Source organism: Nicotiana tabacum, chromosome 18, assembly GCF_000715075.1.
Source record: "Nicotiana tabacum cultivar K326 chromosome 18, ASM71507v2, whole genome shotgun sequence".
NCBI classification, from domain to species: domain Eukaryota; kingdom Viridiplantae; phylum Streptophyta; class Magnoliopsida; order Solanales; family Solanaceae; genus Nicotiana; species Nicotiana tabacum.
The window spans coordinates 43171815-43184523 of record NC_134097.1 but is presented as its reverse complement, the minus strand read 5'-3'; the positions used below and the strand labels follow the sequence as shown (position 1 = coordinate 43184523).

The 12709-nt window shown below is 37.5% G+C and overlaps 1 protein-coding gene across 4 annotated transcripts; it reads right to left on the bottom strand.

Annotated features, from left to right (window-relative positions):
• Positions 1 to 794: 794 nt before the first annotated feature.
• LOC107766901 (putative pectinesterase/pectinesterase inhibitor 13) lies at positions 795 to 10849 on the bottom strand. 4 transcript variants are annotated; one of them, XM_016585790.2, is made up of 4 exons: positions 10226 to 10849; positions 2691 to 4236; positions 2444 to 2598; positions 795 to 1710 (listed from the first exon to the last, which is right to left on the bottom strand). In XM_016585790.2, exons 2-4 carry the CDS (start codon positions 3818 to 3820, stop codon positions 1013 to 1015), a joined length of 1983 nt encoding a protein of 660 aa, XP_016441276.1. In that variant the 5' UTR covers positions 3821 to 4236; positions 10226 to 10849; the 3' UTR covers positions 795 to 1012. The 4 variants fall into 4 exon arrangements, with proteins under 4 accessions (XP_016441276.1, XP_075092922.1, XP_075092923.1 ...); XM_075236821.1 differs by having other exon boundaries at positions 2691 to 4192; XM_075236822.1 differs by having other exon boundaries at positions 2691 to 4012.
• Positions 10850 to 12709: the final 1860 nt, after the last annotated feature.

Here is a 12709-nt window from a genome sequence, read left to right as displayed (position 1 = left end):
TTCCCTAGACACTGTAGTAGGCTGTATTCGGGTATAGACGCTCATGTACTTCGTGACACCCAAGTTTTGGGATGGATTGTATCGTATTTTGGTTTTTTCTGTTTTCAAAAAGACTTTTCTTAAATATTAATTGCTTCCGTCTTTATTTTCAAAGTTTTACTATATTGAGATGTTGAGTAATGGCTGGCCTAGTTCCACTACAGGCGCTCTCATGACGGTTGATTTTGGATCGTGAAAATTACACTCGTTTCCAATTAATCAATAGACAATGTAATAGCACAATTTGCCTATTAGATGTAATCTACTGCGCATCTTCTTGTTCATATAAGAGAATTCATGCCATAATCTACCCAACCAGCAGTATTATAATCTGAACATTAACCCCAGCCCAATCTAATCGGGGTATTTGTTAACCTTGAGTCTAGATTAATCCATGAAATTCAAGGTCAAATCTTACTTCGATTGTAGAAATTCCTTGAATTTGTATTGAGCTTATCCAATGATTCTTTAGCGTTGTTCCTGATGGTCCTGGCTCATGCAAAACACCTATGGCGAGATAAGGCTTTTGTTTATATACCACAGACCACAGTATAAAACATCGCGAAATAGGTCTTCTTTTCTCCTTGCAGATTTCACACCATTGCCACAACGCAATTGTGTCGTCAGATAAAGTGTATTATTAGTTTTATTTGGTACAGATACCAGGTGCGCATCTGATTTTAAAATAAAATAAAATAAAGCCAGCTCCTAAAAAAGAACTTATCTCTACATTTGGTTTACTTAGTTGTACGAAATAGACAACGAGTAGTACTATTCATTACAATTATTTATCATATACAGCTTCTTTGTTATGTACTTATATATTGTAGAAAAAATTTCGTCTGAGGTGCATATTGTTCACTACTTATAAAACTCATACAACATGATAAGAACAAACTAAATTAAGATGAAGAAGACCATAATTTGACATGAACTTAAGAGGAAGAAGATTAATTTGACATGATCATGATCATCAGTTGGAAAGGCCAAAACGGACTTGAACATCATAATCCTTCAACCAAGTTTGTCCTTGTAACAAGGATTCAACTGTGTAATTCTGGGCAGCATCTTTGCCTATCGCCCCTTGATATCCAGGCCACTTGACTCTAGAGGCGACTTCAGATCCAGCGCCTTTGTTACTGTACTCTGCAAAATACAGGGTGCTTAACGCATAATCCCCGTTCGAGGCTACCCATCCTTCAGGGTCAATCACATCAGTAATGTCCGTCTCCATTACAACCGTCCTCGAATATTCCTTCATTGGTCGACCCAAGTAACTCTTAACCTTCGATTTTTCAGGCTCAAGCTTATCGTCCGCGAAAATGCCACACGTTTGCAAGACGGTCCCTGTGGTTTGACGCTTGTTCGACCTTCCTTGAGCAGTAATGACGTTCTTTTGGTCATCCAGTGGTTTCCTTAGGTAAAATTGGCAATTCTGGAATACAGCAGCAGCGTTGCCCGAGATAATGTCAACCGTGCCTGTAATGTAACAGCCGCGATAGAATTGTCGATGGGTTGCAGCGTGGATCACGCTTTGGTAACCCTCCATGCGACAATTCACAAATATTGTGTGATCAGCTTGGACGCGGAGTGCCACTGCTTGTAACTTTTCTGGACCCGCTGTGTTTCGGAATCCTATCTTATATGCAAAAAATCCATTCCCTGAAATAACTGCATAAGACAGAGGAAAAATGAATAGAAAGTGACTTGACATGTTGTTAAAGTAAATGCGCACTATAGTTATTATTCATTAGAGATTAGGAGGGGAAGTATGGAGAGATAATCAACTGCTACAAAGCTCCAAAAGAGATTATCTCATTGGTTATGGTGGATTTCTTTTTTACTAATTTGATTATCTCCACACAAAAAAAAAAATGCTGCCAATGTTGCACCTTGTAAGTTGTACTATAAGCTAATAACACCCCTTCAAAAAAGAATGATTGTGTTTGGAGGTCAGTGTTTCTAATTTTCTTGGTCGTTTTGTATATGGGATAAGAATTATAATTTTGAGATAAAGTTTAATCCCGAGATAACTTTACACGAAAATGGTGAGATTAGCTATCCCATATAGAAGGCGGGATAGCTAATCGCCATGGGATATCCCACCATTGTACCAAACGACTCAAATGTCTAAATGTACATGTTCAAAAACTATAGACAAAGTACTATCATAATTTTTATTATTTAACATGTTCCTAGTTAAAGAACAATTTGACCTCCAAAATAGTAAGGAATTAATGTACATACACTAAAAATGCAAATAATTTTAATATCAATAGTGTAATGTAACTTATTTTAGCGGGTTGTCTACCATATTTCAATTCAGGGTATCACACTTTTAAATGACTTGATTATGTTGATTTTTTAATCAGAGTCTTGTTCTGTTGGGAAGATAAATACTTACCAACTGTTGCACTTTGGTATGTTGACAGATCATCCACAATGTTTTTGCTCCCGGTAATAATACTCTTTTGGGATCCGTCTCCAAAAAATGTAAGATTGGCTTGTGACACAACTACATTCTCTTCATAAACTCCTCCTTTCACATAAATAAAGTACCTGCATTCTCAACATCATATACGAAAATCACAATTTTGATACATCACCTAGTCTTGATAGACCCACTATTACTATTTGGAAAGGGATTGTACCTTCCTTCAAAGCTTGGAACCGCCTTTAGAGCATCATTTATGGTAGTAAAATCACCACTACCATCTTTTGCAACAGTGGCGTTTGCAATACCCTTTGGATCTTTACCTTCTTCTTCTTCCAACATTCTACGATCACCTTGATTCATCCATGTGGGAACGCCTAATCGTGTTGTTAGAAGACGTCTTTTAGCATTATTATTTGTCTTTGGAGATGTTGTTGACAATTCGGACGCAACAGCCAGAGAATTGATGGTATGTTCCCCTATTTTCTTCAAGGCAGTTTGTACCGTGGACTGGTCTGCTTCAGGGTATCCGTCCACACACATGTCTTGGTATGTTAAAGCTGCACTTAACTTGTTGTTGAGTTCAGCTGTTGCTGAGGCGACATCATTAATGCCGCCATCGAGAATGTAAATAGAACTGTTCAAGTCCTTTTTGGCATCAGCAAGTAGGGACATACAATCGTCATAGGCTGTCGATTTCTCTGGAGAATCCTTGTTGATTTTGCCTAGTTCATCAATGCCCTTTGCAATCTCATCAATAGCTGCAGAGATGGTTGCCTTGAGAAGATCCGCGGGTTGAGCCCCGGAGGCATTGGTTTGTAAAACTTTTGATAGAATGTCCCCGCACGTTTGATTGAATTCCGTGGCTGCACATATTGCTCCTATAGCTCCTTCAGCTTGCGGTGAAAGGGCGGGTGCTGCTGCATTGTCACCCTCTTGTGGTGACAGTGCAGGAGCATTGTCAGATGGTGGTGAAGGGGCTGCAGCATCTTTGACTGGCGGTACTGCAGCACCTTCTTCCTTTGGTGGAGGGACAGCACCGTCATCAGGGGGCGGTGCTGCAACCTTAGGAGGTGTTGATGCTGCGTCATCCTTAGGAGGTGGTGTTGCATCACTTTTAAGGGTTTCTGGTTCTTTTGAAGGGGGCGTCGAAGCATTCTTATTAGATTTGTTGGCGGAGGCGTCCTCGCTCTTGTTTTTGAACACAACAAGATAGACAACAGCAGCAGCAACCGCGGCGAGGATGAGGAGAAGTAATACGACAGCGATCATGATCCTTCTCTTCATCTTTTGCTGCCTTTCGAGCTTTCTTCGCTCTGAAATTTGATCAAAATCTTGAAACGCCATTTTGGATTGAGTCCAGGAATTGAGACAGAGATTAGAAATATCTCTGCCCTGGATTCAAGCCAAGGCAGAGATGTTACACCGAGAGCTTTCTTTCTTTTGTTAGTTGGTTTCCCTTTTTTTATTCTCTTATTCACTCTAACTTGGCGAATTTTTCAGATGGACTTGAGTGTGTAAATTTGAGAACCATGATTTCTGTAAGAAATGGAAAAAAGAAGTCTGGAGTAGAGAAATTTTAGGACTTGTTATTTGGAGTCCAGACAGTTAAAACTTCCCAAAAAATGGGTGATCCATGTTATTTCTTCCCATTCAAAACTCCATAAAAAGTTCCATTCCATTCAATTGCCGCTTTTCCTTTGACGCCTATCATTTTATCTAATTAACAAGAGTACACACATATTTTACTCTTTATTTTTTCACTGCAATAATTCAGATAATTAAATTGTTATAAGCTAAATCGACTGGTCATCGAAAAAGAACTTCTATGGTCACTAAATGCTAACCAGTGCTTTGCATGTTAAACTAGGAACTAAAATGAGTATTTTATCCTATATGTATTTAATTTTATTATTGTATGCGTTGAAGAAAATCAAGAACAGTGAATTATATAACCACTTAGCCATTGAATCTTTGCGATAAAACAAAAAAAAATAAAAAATTAAGAGTCATGTAAAATATAACTTAAATTTAACAGGCTATCTTAAAGCTAATGTTGAATTACTTGTCAAACACCTTTGAAATTCATTGATCAATAATTATAGTCACTTAAATCAAATGGTTACTCCAAAATTTCTATTATATCTGAATTTGGAGATGGTACATTGCTTCAAACAGTTTTGTTTGACTCAAAAGATATCAGAACCTTTTTGAACAAATCAATCAAAGAAAATAAAGGGGTAAATCTTAGCTTAGTATAATAATCTCTAGAATGAAAGATAGATAAAGTGAATACGGATGATAAGAATTCTTCATCTCATTTAGACCAAAAAAAATACTTTCAACAATAATCTTCTCGATCCTTTATGTAAGCAAGTTTACAATAAGTATTATGGATTAGTCAAAGTGTCTGCCCTTACAAAGTTGTTTCGCGCTATGTATATAAGGAACCCAACCTTTCTGAGCCCTGAAAGACAAGTTATAGGAAATATTCGAAAGAATATTCCTAATGTCCGCGAGGATCTCGTCGTTCGTCGTACTCATCAACGGTCGTGGTTGTTCAAATTTGAACCCATACAAGTTTGAGAATATAACCAATTCAAGTTATAATCTTGTTGTGAGGAGTAAAACCATATTTTCGTTATTTATAAGGTCACATAGTCCATTAGTGCCGCATTGCTGTTTGACAAAGAAAACTTCAACGTCATTTCCATCCCGAGTAGCATTGCAATTGTTCCATAGAGTCGCCTCGTGTACGTAAAACGTTTTGTCGTATGCATCTTTTAAAACACTGTTGAAAAGAAGTTGAAACTACCAATATTGAGAATTAGCCAATAAAATGGCTGTTGAGTATGGAGGTTTTGTTGGTTAACAAAGTTGTTAAGAGGAAATGCTCTAAGAACCAGGTCCTCAATATAGCTAATAAAATGCTCTAAGAATTAAGTCCTCAAAGTCGTTGTTGAAGGCTCTTACAAGGAAGTAACGTTTTCTCAAACTTACTCGAGTCCAAGTTTGTTGGAACAGGACTGCTAACATGATAAGGTCGTTGTCCAAGAAATATATTTGTACAAGTGATAGATAAGAGTCACAAGATTTGTGGAGTCCTTAGAACTATAGGAGTCCTATCAAATGAGAACCTGACTATGCATACGACTCCTAAAAGATCTCTGAGCCTAAAAAACTTAAATACTATCTTTTTGGACTGCTGAGACTATCCTTTTGCACATCAACCATGGTACTATATTTTCAACACTCAAGTCGATTACTAGTGTCATTGTTCTTCTTGATTCAGTTAGTGAATATGCTTTAGAAAATCGGGTTATAATCAAGTGTCATACATAATAAGTGAGTTGAAGTAATTGTTTGAGTTTGCAAGTTAGAGTAACTTGTAAGTCAAATAATTGAAGTAGGAGAACTGGAGGGTATTGATTCACAAGTTTTGTAATCAATACATTTGACTCATTTGTTTAGTGAAGTTGAAGTTAAAATCCTACGTGGTAGGTTGTAGTTTTTGTACTTTTGATTCGGGTGATTTTTCAAGTAAAAATTATTGTGTTTACTTTACTATTTATCTCGCTTACACTTAAGGAGTAAGGTAAAGAACCAAGTTTATTAGTAATTCAGAAAGGCACTCAAATCAACAATTAGTATCAAAGCAGGTTCTCTTATACGCAGTTAACACCTAGAGAGATCTTGGAAGCAAAAAGACAGTCAACTACTAGACCACCCTTGTTCAATAGAAAACACTATAGTTGGCGGAAAGGAAGAATGGAGGATTTTCTGACGGCTGAAGACTATGAACTATGGACTATAGTGAATTGAGATCTACTAACTCCCACTAAACAAAATGGGAAAATAAAACTGTTTCCAAAGACCCCTCTGAATTTGTGGCAACACATTTCAAAATGATAGAGAAAAATGCAAAGGCCAAGAAAATCCTCATATGTGGACTTGGTCCTGATGAGTATAACATGATATTTGCATGCTGTAATGCAAAGGAGATCTGGGATAAACTTCAAACTGCTCATAAATGAACAAGCCAAGTGAAGAGATTAAGGATTGAACTGATTATGAGGAACTATGAGCTCTTCCCTATGAAGTAGTCTGAACCCATCCAGGAAATGATAACTAGATTTACTATAATAACAAATGATTTGAAATCATTTGGAAAGGTATTCACTTCAGAAGAGTTGGTTAGCAAGGTTCTAAGGATTCTTCCAGTTTCATGGGAATCAAACGTCACAACTATTCAGGAAGCAAAAGAGCTGGATAAGATCTCATCGGATGAGCTGATTGGAAACTTAAAAACTCATGAGATGAGAAAGCTGGAAATGCACAAGGAAGAACCAAGGAAGGATAAGGCATCCAAAGAAGATGGGTCTGACAGTGATGATCTCGACCTAACAATGTTTGCTAAGTTTAAGAGGTTCATGAAAAACTCCAAAAAATACATCTAAGAGAGAAAACAATGGCAAACCTAAGCAGATTGATAAAGCTTCATACGATGGGTACTACAAGTATAACAAGTTAAACCACATGGTCAAGGACTGCCCAATGTGGGAAATTAAATGGAAAAAGAAAGAGCTGAAAAAGAGAAAAGAAAAAACTGAAAGAGAAGGGTCTAAACAAAGGCAAAATCCTAGGCAAGGTATTCATTGAAGCAACTGTAAGGCCTCGTAAAATTTCGCCAAGGAATTTAAGGTTTCGTGGTGCCGAGGTAGGCTAATGGGTTTGAGGATTGTAGAAAATGAGTCACGGTATGGACTATTGAGTTGTACAATGCATTAGAGAGTTAGGGGTAAATTATAGCTGAAAATGGCATTTCTGCAGTCAATTATGCGACAGCAAAATCACTCTGCGAACCACAGATCTGTCGCGGAGTCGAACAGAAAAATGGGCAAATTTTGAAAACTATTCTGCTGGCCGCATAATCATTCTGCTGGCCACATAAATATTTTACTAGCCACACACACACACACACACACACACACACACACACACACACACACACACACACACACACACACATATATATATATATATATTCTGATAGCCACATAATTGATTCTGCTGCCCATATATCGATTCTGCTACCACATAACTGTACCTATCACACCTCCTTTTTACACACCCCCGGAAGGGTATTAGAGAGTTTTTTCTAATTTAAGTGACAATCAAAATGGGATTATTATTTAAGATCAGAGTCGCCACTTGGGATAATTTATGGTGTCCCAAGTCACCGGTTCAAATCCCGAATCGAGGAAAGATTGACTCAGTTTTACAGTCCGCGATTACAAAAATTCGGGTAAGGAATTCTGTTAACCCGGGAGAAGGTGTTAGGCATTCTCGGGTTCCGTGGTTTTAGCAATGTCGCTCAACCATTATTATTGGCCTATTTATTTGATTTTAAAACATCTTTGAAACCTATGTGCATTTTGTTCTTTTTAAACCGCTTTTAATAAATTAGTGTTACATATTGCGAATCATGTTACGGGAACCGTACCCACGATCTACAACATGTTATTTTATTAACAAGATTAAATTGGGGTCGGGTCACATAAATGTACCCCCGAATTTTTAGAAATTAAACATCACGACTACGTCACGGGAACCGTACCCGTAGCCATGACAATTATTCAATTAACGCGCCTGAAACAAACTACGAAAGTTCTATTGGAGGGCCATACATTATGGATTTATTTGCGTATGGCGCACCTCAATTTATTTTAGGAAAAAAAGAATTTGTATTTAGCTAAGGCAAACCTTAATACTCCTATTTATATCTAATAAAAAAAACTAAGTATCACAACCACGTCATAGGAACTGTACCCGTAGTTGTGATGTTAATTACGTGCCTAAAGCAAAACTACGAAATTCAAGTTCAAAAGTCCAAAACAACAAATAAAAAAAGTTGTATCATGGACAACAACGTTCATATAGTAAAGGGTCCCAACAATTTTACCTGTCCCTAATATATAAAACCAAGCCTATGTAACATTGTAAAGTCTATACAATCAAGTAGTGAGAAAGCAGACAATCTGAATTAAAATAAAGTAGACGCTGGGGACAGAAAAAAAATGAAGTCGAATGACAAACTTGGCTTCCAGAAAAGAAATATGAGATTCATCAGGCAACATTCAACGAAGCATCGGACATTTCTCCACAAATAAACCATTGTTTTATGCTTGGCAACATTTTAATACTAGTAGTTACAAACTCTACAGACACCAACAAACAAACTCAACATTTGCAGATAAGCGTATCGACATTGCAGCACCTAAGACGCCTCAGATCATGGTTACTCAAGCCTGCTAATGACTATAAATTAAACAATATCTTTTGAACCAAAGGAACCTTTAAGGGACTCATCAGGTGTACCTACTTGGAAACATATAATTGGAAAACTTCACTTTCAAATAAAGCTAAGTACAAATCAGCTGACTTCAAATAGAGAAAGAAACTGCTTGGGTGTCGACATACGTAACATTGATTAATCCAAATCAAGGTGATGATAACCAAACCCCTAACAGAAAAGATATCAAATCGTCCATCATAAACACATTTCAAAGAGAGGAAGATGAACGACACTTTCTGAAAATTACACATGAATGCACCAGGTCTGGTAGACAATTGCCAAATCAAACAACCTTAACTAGACATGTCGACTACCCAGCTAATCAAAACCAACGCGAGCCAAAAGTATGGAATTTGCACTAAAAAGAACTGGGCAGATTTGCTTCTTAAATAATGCAAAACAGAGCAAATGTTAAATAGCCTAATAATTCTGACAACTGCCCAAATTCAGAAGATATGGACATTGGAAATGCGACTAAATGCAGTAACGTACACTTGATACCTTCACAAACATGTGCGATGAACACAGAATCACATGCAAGTTATAGGAAAACCAACTGAACTGTGTTAATCACAGATCTTATACCTTCGCATCAACGCCGAACAATTAACAAGAAATTTGTTTCCAAACTCAAATGGATAAGGGTCTGATTTATTCCATCAATGATTTTAGCAACAGAACTTCAAACACTAGAACCTTAACAGGTCATTAACATTTAAATGATGAGGACAACGTCAAACACTAAATCACTTTAAGCACACAAGATAGACTTTAGCATACCTCAAGCTAATCAACTAATGAACAGGTGACTCCAAAATTCTTCTCGTGAGAGCCTATTTGAACAGAAACTAATAACACCTCAAATGCAATACTTCATGCTCATACTGTCTTGTTCATAATCAAGCAAACCTATGATTCAACCTCCAAGTTTCAACAAACAAGAGCAGCTTTACGTTAACAAACCAACTAACCATAACAGGGAAACTTTGCAAATATTGGGAGAACTAGTCGACCTAAAACTAACAGTAATGTGACACCCTTTAGGAATCCATACAATCACAAAGCTGAACGCAATTGTTCATTTTAAAACGACGAAATCTTGACTCAAAAGATAACTCGACCCCAAAATAACAATTACAGCACACAGGGAATAGAAGACGAACACTCAAACTAGCTCTTACTGACTGAACGTACTCAAGCACATCACACCAGTGAAAAGAGATTCATCAGTAAGAAACAATGTATCAAACATCACTTTCGAATACGAATCAAAACTAAATGATAATTCCAAGTTCGACTCCTACATGCAATTTGATCAAAGAAAACGCCATTCTATAAACAAACCCCATAGCTTAAGAACACCTTAAAGCAGAGGTACCTAGGAGAAGAAGTCGAACCTGAAATTGCAAACATTCTTTATAATAATTGCAGAAGTAGCAAATACACCTTTTGATTCCAAAATCCTAGCGAGGTTCAGCAGCAAATCAGTAGGACAGTAGTAGAAACGAAATCGACGAACTTGAACCTCATGAATATTCAATAGACCTCAGTTGATTTCCATCCCCAAAATCAGATTGGATACTCTAAATATTTTTGTATTTTTTTTCAATTTTCAAAGAAGCTTTCCGTGAAGAAATTGAGAAGCCCAAAAAATCCTTAAACCTTTCCCTTCCAATTTTTACTCTAGAATCCTCCTCTTACTAAATCGGAATTGACCCTTTTTGAAAACGAACCTCTGATGAATGTGGGGCTCGGATTGAGTGAAATCAATCCAACGTCTCACACTCATACAACGATCATTCTCAGAACCTTCCAATCGCGTGCTATTTCTTGAATTCGGGCGAGTGAGGGGGAGGGGAATCTTTGGTGTCAGAAACCGTTACACCTATGGCATGAATAGAGAAGAGAGAGACGTGAGTTGGAGATTGGGGCTCACTCGTTATGGATTCAGGTTGAATTGGGGCTTGGTTTGGGCGAGAGAGATGATTGAATAGTAACTGCACCGCTTTTTCTGAGTTCTGGGATTTATGGCTCGTTTGCTTCTTTTGTGTTATTAATATTTGGGGACGGGTCGGGTTTGGGGTTGGACCTGGACGAGTTAATTGGGATCAGATTTTGGGTTAAAAGGGTTAGGCAGAATTGGGTTATTGGGGTGGGGTTTGGACTTAGCCATTGGCCCAATTGGTTTAAATAATAGCCCTTTTTCATTTTTCCTCTTTTCCTTTTGTTTTTCTTGTTCTTTTTTTCTTTTCTTTTTCTCTTACTTAAATAAAATCTAAATTAATCTCCAAAATTAATCTAAGTTGTAAAGTTAAACTAATTATCTACTATAATATTTACAAAAGTTTTGAGCCGAGGGTCTCCTGGAAACAGCCTCTCTACCCTTCGGGGTAGGGGTAAGGTCTGCGTACATATTACCCTCCCCAGACCCCACTTGTGAGATTATACTGGGTTGTTGCTATAATATTTACAAAAGTTAATTACTCCTAAATTAAAAGAATAAATTACTAATTTGATACTAAAAGACTAAAATGCAAAATAAACCAATTTTTGATCTTCATTTCTTTGATAAAATAAATAACTTAATAATTAGCCCCCAAAATGCAAAAATAAATCTTAAATGCACATGCATGCTATTTTTTGACATTTTCATGATTTTTAACAAAGTAAGCATGCACATAAAAATACAAATAATTGACAAGAATCCTACGAAAAATCTACGAATTTCAAATAAATGGGAAGAATTTATTTTCTTGAATTTATGGGAGTAAATCATATAGGGCAAAAATCACGTGCTCACAGCTGCCCCACTTTGCTCGAAAATACGAAGAGTTTTCGTGCAAAGATAAAGTGAGCGGATATGAGCAATTTTTGCTATTTGAATACTCCGTGGGAAGCATTTTTGAAAGATTTGACTGCACCCTACTTCCGAGGTTGCCTACATATCCTTGGCTATAAAAGAATCAGGTCAGTGTAGTTCAAAAAGTTTTAGTAGCTGGGACTACCAGGAAGCTGTGATTTCACTGTTTTTGTTGCTACTACTGCTTGCTGGACTCCTTATTACACCTAGACAAAATAAAAGAGGCTAGACTAAATTATGATCTACGAATTACAAATGTCCTATCTACATCTTCAAACTGGATCTTGCAGTTCCTGTTGCTCTCTTGACTCGTACTCTCTAGGTGAAATTCCTTTGTTGCTGACTTAAATTGCATTCTGAATTGCTTTTCCTTTGTTCTCCAGGCGGGCGCCTGATTACTAAACTTGATCCGTCTTCCTTTGAACATTGCTGCTTTCCCTTTGTTCTCCTGGTGGGTTCCTAATTACCGACACTTGAATTGCTGCCTCCTTTGTTCTCCAGGTGGGCTCCTAATTACCAACATTTAAATTGCTTTCCGTTTGCTCTCCAGGTGGGCTCCTGATTACCAATACTTGAATTATTTTCCCTTTGTTCTCCAGGTGGGCTCCTGATTTCCAACATTTGAACTGCTTTCCCTTTATTCTCCAGGTAGGCTCCTGATTACCGATGCTTTAATTACTCTCCCTTTGTTCTCCAGCTGGGCTCCTAATTACCGACACTTGAACTGCTTCTCCCTTTATTTTTCAGGTGGGCTCCTGATTACCAACACTTGAATTGCTCTCCCTTTGTTCTCTAGGTGGGATCTTGATTACTGACGCTTGAATTACTTCTCCCTTTGTTCTTCAGGTGAGGTCCTGATTACCGATACTTGAATTATTGCTCCCTTTGTTCTTCAGGTGGACTCCTAATTACCGACGCTTGAACTGCTTCTCCCTTTGTTTTCCAGGTGAGCTCCTGATTAACAACACTTGAAATGCTCTCCCTTTGTTCTCCAGGTGGGCTCCTGATTACCAATACTTGA